The sequence below is a fragment of the Mizuhopecten yessoensis genome, unplaced genomic scaffold, assembly GCF_002113885.1.
Source record: "Mizuhopecten yessoensis strain PY_sf001 unplaced genomic scaffold, ASM211388v2 scaffold10635, whole genome shotgun sequence".
Taxonomy (NCBI): Eukaryota; Metazoa; Mollusca; class Bivalvia; order Pectinida; family Pectinidae; genus Mizuhopecten; species Mizuhopecten yessoensis.
The window spans coordinates 905,362-925,494 of record NW_018408645.1 but is presented as its reverse complement, the minus strand read 5'-3'; the positions used below and the strand labels follow the sequence as shown (position 1 = coordinate 925,494).

The 20,133-nt window shown below is 37.9% G+C and overlaps 4 protein-coding genes across 5 annotated transcripts; 2 read left to right on the top strand and 2 right to left on the bottom strand.

Moving 5' to 3' along the window:
• On the top strand, nucleotides 1–2,885 carry LOC110461577. Its single transcript, XM_021515105.1, has one exon. It carries the CDS (start codon nucleotides 405–407, stop codon nucleotides 2,004–2,006), a length of 1,602 nt encoding a protein of 533 aa, XP_021370780.1. The 5' UTR covers nucleotides 1–404; the 3' UTR covers nucleotides 2,007–2,885.
• Nucleotides 2,886–3,808: 923 nt separating this feature from the next.
• LOC110461549 (zinc finger protein 140-like) lies at nucleotides 3,809–4,258 on the top strand. Its single transcript, XM_021515063.1, has one exon. It carries the CDS (start codon nucleotides 3,809–3,811, stop codon nucleotides 4,256–4,258), a length of 450 nt encoding a protein of 149 aa, XP_021370738.1.
• Nucleotides 4,259–5,363: 1,105 nt separating this feature from the next.
• On the bottom strand, nucleotides 5,364–5,813 carry LOC110461548 (zinc finger protein 140-like). The gene has a single exon (XM_021515062.1). The coding sequence runs from the start codon at nucleotides 5,811–5,813 to the stop codon at nucleotides 5,364–5,366; it is 450 nt and encodes a 149-aa protein (XP_021370737.1).
• Nucleotides 5,814–6,507: 694 nt separating this feature from the next.
• Nucleotides 6,508–15,962, bottom strand: LOC110461521 (elongation of very long chain fatty acids protein 4-like). Of its 2 annotated transcripts, XM_021515006.1 has the most exons (9): nucleotides 15,677–15,962; nucleotides 14,726–14,788; nucleotides 14,058–14,245; nucleotides 13,647–13,727; nucleotides 13,108–13,164; nucleotides 12,849–12,963; nucleotides 9,775–9,902; nucleotides 8,972–9,190; nucleotides 6,508–8,939 (listed from the first exon to the last, which is right to left on the bottom strand). In XM_021515006.1, the coding sequence occupies exons 2-8, from the start codon at nucleotides 14,778–14,780 to the stop codon at nucleotides 8,978–8,980; spliced, it is 837 nt and encodes a 278-aa protein (XP_021370681.1). In that variant the 5' UTR covers nucleotides 14,781–14,788; nucleotides 15,677–15,962; the 3' UTR covers nucleotides 6,508–8,939; nucleotides 8,972–8,977. The 2 variants fall into 2 exon arrangements, with proteins under 2 accessions (XP_021370681.1, XP_021370680.1); XM_021515005.1 differs by having other exon boundaries at nucleotides 6,508–9,190; nucleotides 15,677–15,961.
• Nucleotides 15,963–20,133: the final 4,171 nt, after the last annotated feature.

The following is a 20,133-nucleotide window of genomic DNA, read 5'->3' as shown; positions in this document are numbered from 1 at the left end:
CTCTGAATAGAGAGTGTATCATCTTGATGTTCGGGGACGGAAGGTTTGATTTTGAGCTAGAGACGGATTATCTGTACAGATTGGAAACAGTGAAATAATTATACACTGTATCTGTTTTTAGAGCCAGAATTGGAGCTGGTAGTTCATTGAAAACCTCTCTCCACAAACCAGTGCACGGAATTATGTTGGACATATTATGGTAATGAATTATGACTTGATGAAATGGATTTATATAGCTGGCGTTCAGTTGTAAATAATGTGACTATAATTCTGGACAGATTATAAAACCTTTTCAATTTCCCAGGAATAAAACGGACATACAGCCTGGTATCTCTATGGTTAATATCTATAAATCTCACGCGAAATGTTGATCTTTAACTATTCCCCTTATCTGAATAATCAACATGGCTGCGAAATCAACTTCCTTATGTAAAGTTCAGATTGCAGTACGAGCCAAAGGTCAGACCACTTGTATCTACCACTACGGGAAACAACTACAATTCTACTGCAAACGCTGTGAGGATGTTATTTGTAGTAAATGTTTGTCTACGGTTCACGATGCTCATTCCGTTTGTGAACTCGGTGAAATAATTATCAAAAGGAAGCGAGACATTCAAAAATTCATTGAAAGAAGTGAGAAACACGATCTTAGACAAATTCATGAAAATAGTACATCTACAGAGCATCACCTCAAGGAAAATACCAACACGTTTGACAAGCTCGCAGCGAAGTTGAAAAGACAAACCGACAAATTAAAAGAAGATCTAGATTCTATTTCAACACAGACGCTTTCTAGATACCGTCAAATAGAGGAGGATAACGCCAAACTCATAGAAACCTACAAACAGGACCTGGAAGTCTACGACAAAAAGCTAAAGCAACAATTACAAGAATGCAAAACTGTACTTCAACAAGGGACTGATATGCAGATATATGACTGTGAGTATGACGCTGAATGCGATGTCCCATCGACTGTTAAACCTACACTGACTGCTGCAAGCTTCACCCCGAACGAATATCCTCTGACATATCTGGAACAAGCATTGGGTACTACGGTCACTTCCGGTCAGGGTCAGACGTCATGTGAACAGGATCTCTCGGAAGAGTCATCAGATACGGAGGGAGAATTGGATGAAAGCTATAATGTATTGTCCGGTAAACAACTTCAATCAGAACAGCCACCACGAACCGAAGTGATGGAGGAGTTTAGGTCCCGGTGCTGTATAACGTCTGTATGTCCCACTAAGGATGGTCAGGTGTGGACCTCTTACAACAACTCGTGGACTTTACATCTCCTGAACAGGACAGGTCGAGTCACTCGGAAGATAAACCATGGAAACTATATCCGCGACATCAGTGTATCACCTACAACAGATGCACTGTGGACATGTCATTGCTATGACAACAGTGTCAGGCAGCTGTCTTCAGGAAAGTTGGTCCGTGCATTCAACACGAAATATGAACCCCTGTGTATTTGCGTTACTTCTAGTAACCATGTCATTGTTGGGATGGCTAACTCTCTTTCTAAATTCACCACAGATGGTAAAATTGTTCTCACCGCCATGGCTAGAAGAGAAAGGAAACCTTTAGTAAGTAGGCCCCATAGGATAGCCGAATGTCCTGTCACACTCAAGATCGCAGTCATTGATCGCGCTAATAAATATCAGAAGGAGGAAGATGAGAAGAAGGAAGGACATATTGTTGTCATGGATACGGATTTCAATGAACATTTCCGGTACCATGGAGAGATACTTGGTACATGTACGTCTCCGACAGAGCATAATGTATTTAATCCCATGGCTGTCGTATTTGACAGACTGGGAAACCTTATCATTGCAGACCAGCACAACCGGAGACACCTGCTCCTCAGTGTACGCGGGGACATCAAGGTGTTACATACAGATGCGTACAAACCCTGGGCGATGTGTGTGGACAGGGACGACGTTCTGTGGACAGTACATTACCTGGATCATGTCAAATTACTGCGGTACTCTACTGAGAAATAACGCGACAAGGTGTGGCATACGACATAACCAGACAAGTAGATCGACATAATGAGATTATCTAACTCGTGTATGTCGTTATTGACGTCTTGTCGCAATATAATGCTACTCCTGAAATCGACATAGCTAGAAAGCAGTGTGACCACTGTTCGGAAGACGTTCATCAACGCACTAGAAATACTAAAGGCAGCCACGTGTCTTTTCTTCTGGTACTTATGCAGACTGCACGCTTCCATTCGGGTCGACAAGAGTGACTAATATCCCCTTAACTTCCGATTGGATTTAACAGTAGCACAGTTGGGCCAGGACACTTGAACAGGTAGCCCAATCCCCGTTTGGCCTCATTGAATTTTTACACTCAAAACAATGTTGTTGATTTATACTTTGTTTATTTTATTTCTATTTCTCATAAAAGTCCTGCAGTGTGTGGTTTCTTTTCGAAAATGATTTAAATCAAAGCGCTTTAGTAAAGCCGGAAACACTGTTTCTAGTCTCAGGTCTCACGTTTACCAGTGTAAAGATAAAAGCTGTTTTGGCTGGGTGACTCTTGAGGGTCCCTCTGGCTTGTTGCTGCCTCGTGTTTTCTGAAGCGATTAGCTTCAGAATACAGGTCGCGTGACTTAAATTTAGAAATAAATGTAGCGTTATTGCGCCGAAATACACAGGGACCTGATAATTTGTTTCAGCTATATTTGGACCTAAACTCAGGTGTTCAGAGTATTTGTATATGTTTGAGAGGTTTAGATCGTTTTTCGGTAAAAGTGCCTTCCCCAATGATAATAAACATGTATACGAGAAGCCATAAAGTAATAAAAGAATTTGAATTTGAATGTGCATAAATGACATTTATCTTTGTACATGTATTAAAGGATTAAACAAGTATAGACATGTTTAACGGAGTTTAAATTCACAGGTAATTATCATGTTTTTAACACATATTTGTTGTATGTTTTACTTCTAAATTTGACATGGAAACAACAATTGCGACAAAAATATTTCATATTGGCAGACATTAAATCAAAAGCACGTGAGAGGAACATTTAAGCACTTCTACAATCATATTACAGGGTGGGGAACCTACGTCATCAACGGGGATAACGCGGGAATAAAATGGATGCGAGTGGGACTGCTTCTTCGTAAGTACTACACCAATACATCCAAATATTGAGACTGTATTGTTTGCCTGTGTTAACTGTTGAAGATCCCATGTTGCAAAGAGTCTGTCGGTGTAATTGTTTATCTGGTAAAGCGTGTTGTTTCTTCAAAAAGTCGTGTACAGATGTACATCGTACGAACAATTAACGAGGATATGTTAGGACATTTTTGTGGTTTTCATGCATATTGCCTTACAATGTGAGAATGTAACAAATTACATGTCCGAGGATAATATGAATCGAATATAAATGCTTACTGAGATATACCATTTGAGTCATAGGCTCAGAAGTTGTTTGTTTCTCATATTATGGTTAGATATGTAAAATCGGATATCGGTAGGACTTTACAAATACAGGATATCGTGCGGACATATTTGACAATAGATGTTAAAGATTTTCTATTTCAATATCTTCACCTGATGCATGTAATGAGGACACATATTTCGGTCAAACGTATCTTTTGTCACAACCAGCATTTTTTCGAGGTGTTTTATGACGAATTTTGTATATGTTTTCAGCACATATCTATGCACGGAATGTGGACGGAAAGTGGCAAACCCGTCCTCAAAGAGGAAACATGAACTTCGTCACAGGGGTCAGGGAGCTTATAAGTGTGAACAATGCGCTAAACCGTTTCACTGCAAATCTGATATGGACAGGCACGACTGTGCAAACCTCAAACCACGGATGCACGGGTGTGAGAACTGTGATAAAACATTTTTGACCGAGCGCGATTTGAAAAGGCATGTCAAAAGAGAGAGTAAAGAGCTCAGATACAGCTGTGAGCATTGCAATACCCAGTTTGAGGAATTAGCTCAGCTGAAGGACCACCAATCAAAACATGGAGCTGACAAACGCCACAGATGTACCAAGTGCAACAAGAGTTTTGCCTACAGATCCAATCTGTCGAGACATGCAAGGACCCACACAAGCACACTCGAAACGTCTCAATGTAAGCAGTGCAGCAAGGCGTTTAAGACACAACGCTACCTGAAAAGACTCTTGGACAGACATGCCTCAGAGGTTTGCTCTAGTAACATTTGTGGTAAAGTTTTCAAATCCAGGGAGTATCTAAAGAAACATGTTTTGAAACATAACTAGTTTTCCTAAATGTGTGTTACACAGACAGTTACTTATATGTAAAGTGCAAAACGAAAGTAAAATGATACGAAACGAAAATGAAATATCCTAAAATCTGTATGATACGAAACGAAACGAAATATCATTGAATATGTAGTATACGAAACAAACGAAATATTATATCAAAATTCCAGAAAAAAGTGTTCTTGTATGTCTTTTACGATTTGTCTCCCCCTTTCGACAATACATACGCCAAGAAGACAAATCGTACTAGACATGCAAGAAGTATTTTTTTCTGGGATTTTGATTTAATATATTTTGTTTCGTTCCGTAAAATGCAGATTCGATTATATTTAGTTTTGCATTGGTATTAAAATTGAATACACGCACTGTATAATGTTCTGAACTGAAAGTAAGGTTTTGGTGGCAAGCCCAAATTAGAGCTGGATATTGATGTATGCTAAACATATAAATTACTAAAATCATTTTAACATCAAATACATTTATATAGGTATAAGGACGAAGTGTTACATTTTATCCAACCATTAAGCATTAATACGTTTATTTAAGAAAATTTAACTTCGATAGCACATAATATGCGAACTATGTATTTTCAATTTTTCATAAAGTACATTTAAAAGTTAAACCCCCACAAAACTCTCAATGAATCTCTTAATTATCATATTTGATTTCCAAAATGGTTCTGATCATTGACAATGCTCATATCTGTCAACTTCAGTTCTAATATGGACTTAACATGAATCTGAACTCAAATAGCTACCAAATATACAAACGTGCAACATAATATTTGCCGACTGATCATGCATGGTAATTCAACACAGTATTACACAGAAAAAAATACTTCGTGCATGTCTAGTACGATTTGCCTTCTTGGCGTTTGTATTGTCGAAAGGGGGAGACAAATCGTAAAAGACATACAAGAACACTTTTTTCTGGAATTTTGATATAATATTTCGTTTGTTTCGTATACTACATATTCAATGATATTTCGTTTTGTTTCGTATCATACAGATTTTAGGATATTTCATTTTCGCTTCGTATCATTTTACTTTCGTTTTGCACTTTACATATAAGTAACTGTCTGTGTAACACACATTTAGGAAAACTAGTTATGTTTCAAAACATGTTTCTTTAGATATTCCCTGGATTTGAAAACTTTACCACAAATGTTACTAGGGCAAACCTCTGAGGCATGTCTGTCCAAGAGTCTTTTCAGGTAGCGTTGTGTCTTAAACGCCTTGCTGCACTGCTTACATTGAGACGTTTCGAGTGTGCTTGTGTGGGTCCTTGCATGTCTCGACAGATTGGATCTGTAGGCAAAACTCTTGTTGCACTTGGTACATCTGTGGCGTTTGTCAGCTCCATGTTTTGATTGGTGGTCCTTCAGCTGAGCTAATTCCTCAAACTGGGTATTGCAATGCTCACAGCTGTATCTGAGCTCTTTACTCTCTCTTTTGACATGCCTTTTCAAATCGCGCTCGGTCAAAAATGTTTTATCACAGTTCTCACACCCGTGCATCCGTGGTTTGACGTTTGCACAGTCGTGCCTGTCCATATCAGATTTGCAGTGAAACGGTTTAGCGCATTGTTCACACTTATAAGCTCCCTGACCCCTGTGACGAAGTTCATGTTTCCTCTTTGAGGACGGGTTTGACACTTTCCGTCCACATTCCGTGCATAGATATGTGCTGAAAACATATACAAAAATCGTCAAAAAACACCTCGAAAAAAAAGCTGGTCGTGACAAAAGATACGTTTGACCGAAATATGTATCCTCATTACATGCATCAGGTAAAGATATTGAAATAGAAAATCTTTAACATCTATTGTCAAAAATGTCCGCACGATATCCTGTATTTGTAAAGTCCTACCGATATCCGATTTTACATTTCTCACCATAACATAAGAAACATACAACTTCTGAGCCTATGACTCAAATGGTATATCTCAGTAAGCATTTATATTCGATTCATATTATCCTCGGACATGTAATTTGTTACATTCTCACATTGTAAGGCAATATGCATGAAAACCACAAAAATGTCCTAACATATCCTCGTTAATTGTTCGTACGATGCACAACTGTACACGACTTTTTGAACAATTACACCGACAGACTCTTTGCAACATGGGATCTTCAACAGTTAACATAGGCAAACAATACAGTCTCAATATTTGGATATATTGGTGTAATACTTACGACGAAGCAGTCCCACTCGCATCCTTTTTATTCCCGCGTTATCCCCGTTGATGGCGTAGGTTCCCCACCCTTTCCTAGTGATAGACAAGCATCCGAATCTGATAGAGTAAATCACATATTTTGGCTCCACTCCTGGCGATGGACAAACATAGTTCATCCCCGACGTGAGGTTTAAACAGCAAAATCTCATCGATTTAACTATGGACATAACATCCCTCAATTTCATTGTTCACAAGCAAGGTAAGAATGAAAAAAGATGTGAACGTTAACATTTCCTGTTTGACAAAAGTCACTTCTATTACAAAACCGATAGCGGAACTTTCAGGACCGGAAGTGAAGCATTGAGCATCACCTGAAGTAGAACTTTCAGACCCAAAGGAGGACGATAAAAAAACATGTTATCGCAAAATAAAGACCTGCAGTCTTGTTAATGACCCTAATGTACGTCGCAGATACTATTTAAGTTCTTCACAATAAGTTTTAAATGAACAAAATACAACAGCCAGCAAAGTTAACGCGAAAGGAATTTAATGTTTCTTCAAACCTGCTAAGATAATACTAAACACAGTATGTTATGAAATGTAGAGGTACAAAGTGCCACATTCCTATTACTGCTCATCCTACACATCCGTGTGATAGGAAGAGAATAGTTCTTAGAACTCGCAGACAGTGCTGCAGAGGTCAAGTGCCACATTCGAATTTAGAAAACCATCGGATATGGAACTGCATCAGATTGCTATTGTGTAGAAAAATCAGACAAACAATACCATGGTTTTCACACTACATAATCTTTATTAACAAATATTTTAATAATTTTAATGAGGTAGATTCTTAAAAATCCACAAATTCATAATAAGCATGTCTATACAATGTATAATCAACATTGAAACGCTTCCAATAAACAGGTGTAAATAAAGTCAATGCTATCAGTACCTGAGTGTGAGTATCACAGTGTTTGGTCATTTATACCAAGGAAACTGCAGGGAATCGATGATGTAAATGATTAATTAGTATTATTAAGACAAATTGTAAGTTTTGTGGCATATGTTGTAAAAAATGTTACGTTTTGTGATATTTTTAAACAGTGACCTAATTACCACTCTAGTCCCTTTAATTTGAGGAACGTTGATGAAACGGGACCAAGTTCTTATTCTTGTTCACCAATAGTCTTATTAAATCTGGAATACGAGGCTTTTTGTTCGGTTTTACACCGCGATTAACCAACGAGAATCAGGCTTGAACTTTCTAACAAGGTAACAAGAAATTGAATATAGTTAGCTCTTCTTTCACCAGGTATGTGCTATTTCATCGTTTGTCTGGTGTGTATGTAACTATTGTTTGAGTTATCGTAACTGTGTTAAGCTCTCCCTTTGAGTTATCGTTAGTGTGTTTAGCTCTCCCTTTGAGTTATCGTAACTGTGTTTAGCTATCGTAGCTGTGTTAAGCTCTTCCTTTGAGTTATCGTAAGTGTGTTTAGTTATCGTAACTGTGTTAAGCTCTTCCTTTGAGTTATCGTTAGTGTGTTTAGTTATCGTAACTGTGTTAAGCTCTTCCTTGGAGTTATCGTAACTGTGTTTAGCTATCGTAACTGTGTTTAACTATCGTACCTGTATGTAGCTCTTCCTTTGAGTTATCGTAAGTGTGTTTAGTTATCGTAACTGTGTTAAGCTCTTCCTTTGAGTTATTGTAAGTGTGTTTAGTTATCGTAAGTGTGTTAAGCTCTCCCTTTGAGTTATCGTTAGTGTGTTTAGCTATCGTAACTTTGTTAAGCTCTTCCTTTGAGTTATCGTAACTGTGTTTAGCTCTTCCTTTGAGTTATCGTAACTGTGTAAAGCTCTTCCTTTGAGTTATCGTAAGTGTGTTAAGCTCTCCCTTTGATTTATCGTAACTGTGTTTAGCTATCGTAACTGTGTTAAGCTCTTCCTTTGAGTTATCGTAACTGTGTTTAGCTCTCCCTTTGAGTTATCGTTAGTGTGTTTAGCTCTCCCTTTGAGTTATCGTAACTGTGTTTAGCTAAGGTAACTGTGTTAAGCTCTTCCTTTGAGCTATCGTAATTGTGTTAAGCTCTCCCTTTGAGTTATCGTAACTGTGTTAAGCTCTTCCTTTGAGTTATCGTAAGTGTGTTAAGCTCTCCCTTTGAGTTATCGTAATTGTGTTAAGCTCTTCCTTTGAGTTATCGTAACTGTGTTTAGTTATCGTAACTGTGTTAAGCTCTTCCTTTGAGTTATCGTAACTGTTTAACTATCGTAACTGTGTTTAGCTATCGTTACTGTATGTAGCTGTTCCTTTGAGTTATCGTAATTGTGTTTAGCTCTCCCTTTGAGTTATCGTAACTGTATTTAGTTATCGTAACTGTGTTAAGCTCTTCCTTTGAGTTATCGTAACTGTTTAACTATCGTAACTGTGTTTAGCTGTTCCTTTGAGTTATCGTAACTGTGTTTAGCTCTTCCTTTGAGTTATCGTAACTGTGTTAAGCTCTTCCTTTGAGCTATCGTTATTGTGTTAAGCTCTTCCTATAGTTATTGTAACTTCCTTTGACTTGTGTGTGTTGGTCTTCCTTTGACTTGTGTGTGTTGGTCTTCCTTTGACGTGTAAGTGTGCATGAAGAAGTTGGAGAACAACAGCACCAGTGTGATGGCGTATATAAACACAGCGTAGTTAAATCCGATGGGGAAATCACAGTCGGTCGTCATGTTGTAGCCAGTGTGCAGTATGACAGCAAAAAACTGACTCTGTAACCAAAGAAAATATCAGTTAAAACAGAAATACGTTTTATGTAGTTTCTTTGGTCGTAGAAGAAGGCTGACTTATTTCAAGGCGCTAATCAACAATCTGCCAATAACGCATCTAAAGATTTATCTCGTGGCTGGCAGTGTGAGTTGCCTAAGAGACGAAGAATGACAGAGGATGGGAAGGGTAAGGACGGGAAGGGTTAGGACGGGTGGAATGTATTCTGTTCCACTTAGAAATAGCAAAGAAATATACTCGGAAAGACCGATATGGGTGAAATTTGTTTGGGTGGATTTTTGGAGGGGTGAGTGATATTCAGTCAAAATTGAAAAATACCCCTAGGGAAGTTCATCTACGGCAACTATCTCAAACAATTTTAACTTGTTATTACCATCTAAGCAATGGTATCATTCCAATTTTATAACTGGATTATGGCAAGGAATTAGATTGCTATCTAAGTCCGTGATTAAAGTTTACGAAAATCTATCTTATAATAGACGTGCTTTGGTATAGAGTTTCTCCTTAAAGATTTTACTATAACAGCCCTACTTAGGCGTGACTTCCTAGTCTTACAAGTAACACTTACCAATTGAAGTATTGTAAGATAGCGTTTCCACCATAAATATTTCTGCATGTGTGGACCAAGGGCAGACAACCCGTAGTATGTGTACATCAAAATATGGACGAAACAATTCAGCATTGCCAGAAACCAAGCTTCAAAGAAAAACGCATTAATATGTACATGTATCTTTAGTTCTTCATTAGCAATAATTCATTGCTTTCGGAAGCCCATATTAATATTGGAGGTGTGGTTTATAGGATGCGAAAAACAAATCCATAAAAACATGTTATACTAAAATAATTTCATATCTACGTCATAGCAATGCTCTCTGAGCAAGAAATACATTTAAAATAAGGCAAGGCAAAAAGTGTTGTTTTTTTTAGTTAAAGTAACCCTACCAACCCTCAACTTATTTTAGGCAAGTTAAAGTTAAAATAACTTTATAAAACACTTAAATTATTTTTTTAATAAAATAAGTTCCCTATCTACGGACCCTAAATTTTTCAAACATGTTACATGAAATACACTGATTTTTTTGTTTGCTACAGTGCATGTCGAATTGGTGTTACAGTTATCTCCCTTGCCGCTATATGCATATGTATATAATTACATTTAACAAGAGGCCCAATGGGCCTGCATCGCTCACCTGGTATTAATCTCACACTTGTAATCTTAAATGTTGACTAAAATACAGCTACAGGCAGAATATCAGTGTTTGGTTCATAAGAACCTATTAAAAGATTTAAATATATGATGCCTGTGACCTTGAATGTCGAACAAGGACATTAGGTTGAACAGAGTTTTTAGTCTTCCAACCCAGCATGCTTCTGGCAAAATATCATTACCCTAAACCTTTTGGTTATACAGAACAAATCATTTAAAGATTTAAATATCTATTCACCACTGTGACCTTGGATAGGGTGAAGGTCATTCACTTGGTAGTCCTTCATCCCAGCATGTTAATAACCAAATATCATCACTCTTGGCCTTTGCTTATTAAGAAGAGGTCATTGGTTTTAAACATATTTGACCCCTGTGACCTTGAATATAAGGCAAGGCCATTTATTTGAACAAACTTGGTAGCCCTGCATTCCAGCATGTTACTGGCCAAATATCATCATCCTAGGCCTCTCAGTAATTCAGAAGAAGTTGTAGAAAGGTTTTGAACATATTTGACCCCTGTGACCTTGAATATAAGGCAAGGTCATTTATTTGAACAAGCTTGGTAGCCCTTCATTCCAGCATGTTACTGGCCAAATATCATCATCCTAGGCCTCTTGGTTATTCAGAAGAAGTTGTTTAAAGGTTTTGAACATATTTGACCCCTGAGACCTTGAATATAAGGCAAGGCCATTTATTTGAACAAACTTGGTAGCCCTGCATTCCAGCATGTTACTGGCCAAATATCATCATCCTAGGCCTCTTGGTTTTCAGAAGAAATTGTTTAAAGGTTTTGAACATATTTGACCCCTGAGACCTTGAATATAAGGCAAGGCCATTTATTTGAACAAACTTGGAAGCCCTTCATTCCAGCATGTTACTGGCCAAATATCATCATCCTAGGCCTCTTGGTTATTCAGAAGAAGTTGTTTAAAGGTTTTGAACATATTTGACCCATGTGACCTTGAATATAAGACAAGGCCATTTATTTGAACAAACTTGGTAGCCCTGCATTCCAGCATGTTACTGGCCAAATATCATCATCCTAGGCCTCTCAGTAATTCAGAAGAAGTTGTAGAAAGGTTTTGAACATATTTGACCCCTGTGACCTTGAATATAAGGCAAGGTCATTTATTTGAACAAACTTGGTAGCCCTTCATTCCAGCATGATACTGGCCAAATATCATCATCCTAGGCCTCTTGGTTTTCAGAAGAAATTGTTTAAAGGTTTTGAACATATTTGACCCATGTGACCTTGAAAATGGATGAAGGGCATTTATTTGAACAAACTTGGTAGCCCTTCATCCCAGTTTGCTTGTGGCCAAATATCATCACCCTAGGCCTTTCGGTTATTAAGAAGAAGTCGTTTAAAGTAAAATATTGACGCCGGACGACGGACGGACGACGGACGGACGGACGGACGGGCGGACGACGGAGGCCGCACCACGGCATAAGCTCACTTGGCACTTTGTGCCAGGTGAGCTGAAGGTCATTCACTTGGTAGTCCTTCATCCCAGCATGTTACTGGCATTATATTAGGCCTCTTGGTTATTCAGAAGAAGTCGTTTAAAGGTTAAAAACATATTTGACCCATGTGACCTTGAAAATGGATCAAGCTCATTTATTTGAACAAACTTGGTAGCCCTTCATTCCAGCATGATACTGGCCAAATATCATCATCCTAGGCCTCTTGGTTATTCAGAAGAAGTTGTTTAAAGGTTTTGAACATATTTGACCCATGTGACCTTGAAAATGGATCAAGCTCATTTATTTGAACAAACTTGGTAGCCCTTCATCCCAGTTTGCTTCTGGCCAAATATCATCACCCTAGGCCTTTCGGTTATTAAGAAGAAGTCGTTTAAAGTAAAATATTGACGCCGGACGACGGACGGACGACGGACGGACGGACAGACGGACGGACGACGGACGCCGCACCACGGCATAAGCTCACTTGGCACTTTGTGCCAGGTGAGCTAAAAATGAAAAATCCTCGAAGCTATAAAATTATTGAGCATAATATACGTTTTCATTGTAAAATTATGAGTGCAATTTTATCGGTTTCATTTTGGCGAGGAATATCGTTTGCGGCGACAACACACAAACTTAAATACCACAAATATAAGGAAATACTTATATCTAAATCATTAATAGTTTTATCTTTATAATGTGAATATGTCTATGGAACAGAGATGGTTTCTAATATGCATGCAAGTATAAACGCAAATAGGTTACACCAATACGTAGCATGGAACCCTCATCATTCTCGATATTCCAGAGGTTACGTTAACGTTCGCTCTTTGCAGAGAACGTAATCCCTGGATATGAAAGTAACCGATTTGCGTTCATACCGGCATTAACATTTATCAAGAAATCCTTCAATCCAAATATACTTCACTATCTTATTTACTCTAGTTCGACCTTGAACTGTTGTAACTAACCTTGACCTCCAGCCACGAACTTGACCCCTAACCACCAGTTAAGTGGCATGGTGCTGTGGTGATACACGTGAAGAAAAGTGATCTGTTCGTTTTTCTTTCTTAGTATAAAAAATGTCTGAAACAAAATAGGAACTTATGGAACTTAACGCTGAGATCAGAATGCCATTGGCAATACATAAGAAAACAACAAAAAACATATATGATAAACAAATAGATCTGAAAGTCACATTCCGGTAAATGCACTTTGGGTTATACTTACAGTGTCTAAAAATTCTATGATTTTGGAGAAAAAATACCACCAACAGACACTCGCCATCTGTAAACAGAGAATGTAAATGAGAAAGGAGCTAAATGGAGAAGGATATTGAATTATTTTACGGGAGAGTTTTTATTAGAAGAGCGCTATAAATGAAACAATGCAGTTTATATTAACAGATCAAAGGGTTTCGAGGATTTACCTTTTTAAAATCATATGGTGTGTTTTTTTATAAATGTATAATTGGGCCTTTCCTGATGTGTGAGGGGAAATGTTAGGATTTTAATGTTTAGATCAAATTCCTGTCATATTGTGATGAATTCTCGTGTCCCTGTGACACATACTAGTTCCGTTTCGGGGCCTGAGATTCGCCACCAGTTCACAAAGTATTTGAAAAAGCACATGTACTAAAAGTCTCACCCGAGGAAAGGGCGTATATAGGATACGTATGTATCCGATTAGGGCGTATATAGGATACGTTTGTTACCCTATCCGATTAATTATTCAATCAATAAAATATGTTTCCAATTGAAAAGTCTCACCCGTAGTGCTAAAGGGTCATTGGAGTAATTGACCGGTTGACATCTTAGACTGTACCCGGCCTGAACACTGGTCACTAGGAACTGTAATTAACGTAAATAAAACATAAATGAATAACTCAAATGCGTTTCTTAATTTCTTGATAGTGTTATACGGGTTTATTTTAAATAATCAGATATGTTTTAGTCTGTAATTTTATGTCTTTTTGAGCGTGTCGTCAGTGGGGACACAATTATTCCTGTCGTTACCAAAGGTTGACAAACATATAATATAAGCTGCCATTCTAACATATCATAAAATGTTTTGTGCTATCATAAAAATGAGCTGTTAGGTTTTATCTCGAGGGTAAACAAAGACTTAATATTATATAAAATGTAACCGTTTAGTCATTCTGTTTGAGAATTACAACCTACCTCGTAAAACATGTAAGCAGAAAGGCCGACCAACCCTAGATTGTAGACCACTAGGACAGAATTGAGGGAGACCGGCTTTTGTTGTACCATTACCCTAGGACCGTGGTATACCATCACCAGGTATAGTGCCACTAACGTCAGGACGGGCACCGGGGATTCCATCAGGGGCCACGCCTCGACCCGGGGGTCTGGGGACAGAAGTACAGATGACACAAGTTGGGGACATAGCACATAGGTGGAGATACTTTGGTACAATTTTTTTTTACAGAAGTCCCAGATTTGATTTAACACAACAGCAATGATGTTCAAACATGAGAAATATAATTACCGGCGAAGGAAACGGAAATACAGGCCCCACTGTTATTTTGAATCAGTTCATTTGTTTTACTTGTAAAAGTTTCCTGTCATTTTGATTCTTATTTAAACATTTATACAAACATCAGTCATAATCCAACGCTTCCCATTGTAAACAACGGACCCTGAATTCGTGCTACATGTAGTTATAATAATGTGAAAAGTTGTATACACTTTCGGTATTTTCATCTCACAAAATTTACTATTAAATCATGTAACTGTCAATGTTAATATGTCTTGTCTCTGCTGTGGTAGAATTCAATTTACACAAAATCAGAACCGACATTATACTTATTTTGTTGTATTAAACTTACCTCCTTTAGATAATGCCCAGTCATAAAGGTCTTTGGTTGTGTGTAAAACATCCATGATTTCACCTACAAAAAAACAGATATCGGCATAATCACGATTTTTTGACACCGAGGAAATATTTTCAATTATCATGTATTGTATCCTAAACGCATTGCAATAGCAAAACTTACAAAGGGGATATATGGGACAACTAACCAAAAACAATGACGTAGTTTGTAAAAAAGGGGAAATAATTTCCAAACTCATACGGTGTCATTGATTGACTCTCACATCTTTATTGAATCTTAATTTTTATATATGTATATTTCCATTTCCTGCAAGTAGGACTATGAGCATTACCATAAGAAATTACGATCATAGGGCTTTGAACGCAATTGGATCAGCGTCATTTCGAAGCTTCTCCTCTCGCCTCGAATAACATGAGACAACCGTTGGAAGCAAACATTTTGATGACGTTAAGCTGTTCCAGGAATCTCGTTTGCACTGACAACATACACACATCAATATTGGAAATATAAGGGAATATCTGTATTTAGGTCGATAATAAATAAAAATTAAGAATCTAAATATAAGGATTGAACGGTGTAATTCTATTCAGTCCTTCTATATTGTTTATATATACAGTCCTTAATAATGTATTATTTTTCGTGTGTGAGGTGACGTGTATGCTTCAACATTCTCCCATACGTTAACCATACCCACACTATATATAGAGAACCCCCCACAAATTCAACCCATAATACAAACACCTCCACCATTTTAATAATGGGCATCGGAAACAGAAATCTACCAAACATGGTTACAGACTGTATTTTACAATGATTCTTTGACGTAAAGTCACCATCACCCTGTCCAACCACACCCCAACCTTACCTAACCACACCCAACCACGCCCGCCACACTCATAACACGTGCACGCGACCCTGAAGCAACATATATACCATATTACATACCCTTGGTGTTCAGCAGTTGACCTCGTTCCTAATTCCTCAGTTTGGTATTATGTACGGGTCAAACAAACCTGACTATTAATCAATACCCGCTGACCAATGCGTCTGATTAAAGGGGTCTGATAGACAGCACAGGTAGCGAGGATAGAGGTGTTAAACATATACAAAAGAACATACTACAAAATAAACGAGCGCTTCATTGTGTGTGGAGATCTACTATAGGTGTATATGTATACGAGTTGGCACATGTTAGAACCGGTTACACAACCAATTAAGCACGTGTACCGACCTAAGTATACCACCCGTACACCGGCTGGGTATACGTAGTAGGTAGTACACATGTAATGTCAAATAAGAGGTCACACATCGGCCGGCCGGTACAATGTGAGTATAGTGCCCTTGTACTAAGTGGCGGATTAATTAGTGGCCACACACCCGGTACCTAGTACACGTACCGGATTAATCACTGTGACTGTACAAAGGTTCTAAATTTAGTCTCGTCTATATATAAATGAACTGCTCCAAAAGATTCAATGGTATCGACAATGGTGGCGAAAAGCAAATACCATGCAGTGATTGAAATCCAATTTCAAACAGCTGTCTTCCATAATTTGGGTTTACACATCGATAAGCTGAAATTGAAGGATTTGATTTTAATATAACTGCATACTAATGTTTCTCTCCTATAATATTATAACGATGGTTAGTCTTTATTGGGTATCGCTGAAAGTTCCAAGATCCTGGTGATATACTATCTATCTACCTATCTGATAGCTGAAGATATTATTTTCACAGTTCAATAAACAATGGATCCAATTGTAAATTATGAGAGCTCAATAAACGTTAAGCAATACCTTCCTATCAGCCACCCAATTATTCCCTATATAGTTTTAATGTAAATGTACTTTTAAGACATTTAAAATGGGTAAGGTACGATAATTTTCCGCCGGATATATCTTGACAAAATATGAAATAAAAGTGAAATAAAATAAAGCTTCAGGAAAAATATCAATATTTACGACTTAAAGTCATTCTAAAGAACCTGTTTAAAGTTTTAAGCTTATTGGACCCCTGTAACCTTAAAAATATAAGGACAATGAATCTAACTTCATAGCCTTTCATCCCAGCATCAACTTGTTAAATGTAAACCACCCTAGACATTTTATTTATTGAGATGAGGTACCTCTGACATGACATGTTACAATGACCTCCTCTGACGTCACATATGTAACAGTGACCTCACCTCTGATATCATGATACAATGACCTTTCCTCTGACGTCATATGTAACAATGAACTTTCCTCTGACGTCACGTTACAATGAACTTTCCTCTGACGTCACGATACACTGACCTTTCCTCTGACACCACATGTTACATTGACCTTTCTTTTGACATCACATTTTACAATGACTTGCCTCTGACATCACGTTACAATGACCTTTCCTCTGACATCACATGTTACAATGACTATTCTTCTGACATAACGTTACATTGACCTTTCCGCTGAAATCATATTTTAAAATGACTTTCCTCTAACATCACGTTACAATGACCTTTCCTCTGACATCATATTTTACAATGACATTTCCTCTGACGTCACGTTACAATGACCTTTCCTCTGACATCACATGTTACAATGACCTTTCCTCTGACATCACATTTTACAATGACTTTCCTCTGACATCACGTTACAATGACCTTTCCTCTCACATATTTTAAAATGACTTTCCTCTGACATCACATTACAATGACCTTCCTCTAACATCATATTTTACAATGACCTTTCCTCTGACGTCACGTTACAATGACCTTTCCTCTGACATCACGTTACAGTGACCTTTCCTCTGATGTCATGTTACAATGACTTTCCTCTGATGTCATGTGTTACAATGACCTTTCCTCTGACGTCACTTTACAATGATCTTTCCTCTAACATCACGTTACAATGACCTTTCCTCTGACATCATATTTTACAATCACCTTTCCTCTGACGTCACGTTAAAATGACCTTTCCTCTGACATCACATGTAACAATGACCTTTCCTCTACCCTCACACGTTACAATGACCTTTCCTCTGACGTCACAGTACAATGATCTTTCCTCTGACATCACATGATACAATGACCTTTCCTCTGACGTCATATGTAACAATGACCTTTCCTCTGACGTCAAGTTACAATGAACTTTCCTCTGACATCACGTTACAATCACCTTTCCCCTGACACCACATGTTACAATGACCTTTCCTCTTTCATCACATTTTACAATGACTTTCCTCCGACGTCACATGTCACAATGACCTTTCCCTTGACGTCACGTTACAATGACTTTTCCTCTAAAGTCTCGTATTATAATAACTTTCCTCCAACATCACATGTTACAATGACCTTTTCTCTGATGTCAAGTTACAATGACCTTTCCTCTGACACCACATGTTACATTGACCTTTCTTTTGACATCACATTTTACAATGACTTTCCTCTGACGTCACGTAACAAAGACCTTTCCTCCGACATCACATATTACAGTGACATTTCCTCTGACGTCACATGTTACAATGACCTTTCCTCTGTCCTCACATTACAATGACCTTTCCTCTGACGTCCCATTACAATGAAATTTCCTCTGATGCACGTAACAATTACTTTTCCTCTGACGTCACGAGACAATGACTTTTCCTCTGACGTTATGTTACAATGACTTTTCCTCTAAAGTCTCGGGTTATAATAACTTTCCTCTCATGTCACGTTACAATGACCTTTCCTCTGACATCACATGTTACAATGACCTTTCCTCTGACGTCACGTTACAATGACACTTTCCTCTGACGTCACGTTACAATGACCTTTCCGCTGACGTCACATGTTACAATGCCCTTTCCTCTGTCCTCACATTACAATGACCTTTCCTCTGACGTCCCATGACAATGAAATTTCCTCTGATGCACGTAACAATTACTTTTTCTCTGACGTCATGTGACAATGACTTTTCCTCTGACGTTATGTTACAATGACTTTTCCTCTAAAGTCTCGGGTTATAATAACTTTCCTCTGATGTCACGTTACAATGACCTTTCCTCTGACATCATATGTTACAATGACCTTTCCTCTGACGTCACGTTACAATGACACTTTCCTCTGACGTCACGTTACAATGACCTTTCCGCTGACATCACATGTTATAATGACCTTTCTTTTGACATCACATTTTACAATGATTGGCCTCTGACATCATGTTACAATGACCTTTCCGCTGACATCATATTTTAAAATGACTTTCCTCTGACGTCAAGTTACAATGACCTTTCCACTGACATCACATGTTACAATGACCTTTCCTCTGACGCCACGTTACAATGACCTTTCCTCTGACATCACATGTTACAATGACCTTTCCTCTGACATCACGTTACAATGACCTTTCCGCTGACATCATATTTTAAAATAACTTTCCTCTGACGTCAAGTTACAATGACCTTTCCAGTGACATCACATGTTACAATTACCTTTTCTCTGACGTCACGTTACATTGACTTTTCCTCTAAGTTCTCGGGTTATAATAACTTTCCTCTGATGTCACGTTACAATGACCTTTCCTCTGACATCACATGTTACAATGACCTTTCTTCTGACATCACATTTCATAATGACTTTCCTCTGACATCACGTTACAATGACCTTTTCGCTGACATCATATTTTTAAAGTGACTTTCCTCTGACATCACGTTACAATGACCTTTCCTCTGACATCATATTTTACAATGACCTTTCCTCTGACGTCTCGTTACAATGACCTTTCCTCTTACATCACATGTTACAATGACCTTTCTTCTGACATCACATTTTACAATAACTTTCCTCTGACATCACGTTATAGTGACCTTTCCTCCGACATCATATTCTAAAATGATTTTCCTCTGACATCAGGTTATAATGATCTTTCCACTGACATCATATTTTGCAATGACCTTTTCTCTGACATCTCGTTACAATGACCTTTCCTCTGATGTCATATTATAATGACTTTCCTCTGATGTCATGTTACAATAACTTTCCTCTGATGTCATGTGTTACAATGACCTTTCCTCTGATGTCATGTGTTACAATGACCTTTCCTCTGATTTCATGTGTTACAACGACCTTTCCTTTAATGACACATGTATGACCTTTTTGATGTCATTTGTTATATTGACCTTTCCTCTGATGTCATGTGTTACAAAGACCTTTCCTCTGATGTCCTATGTATAACCTTTGTGATGTCATGTGTTACAATGAGCTTTCCTCTGAAGTCATGTGTTATGATGACCTTTCCTCTGACGTCATGTGTTACAATGACCTTTCCTTTAACGTCCCATGTATAACCTTTGTGATGTCATGTGTTACAATAACCTTTCCTCTAATATCCCATGCATAACCTTTGTGATGTCATGTGTTACAATGACCTTTCCTCTGACGTCAT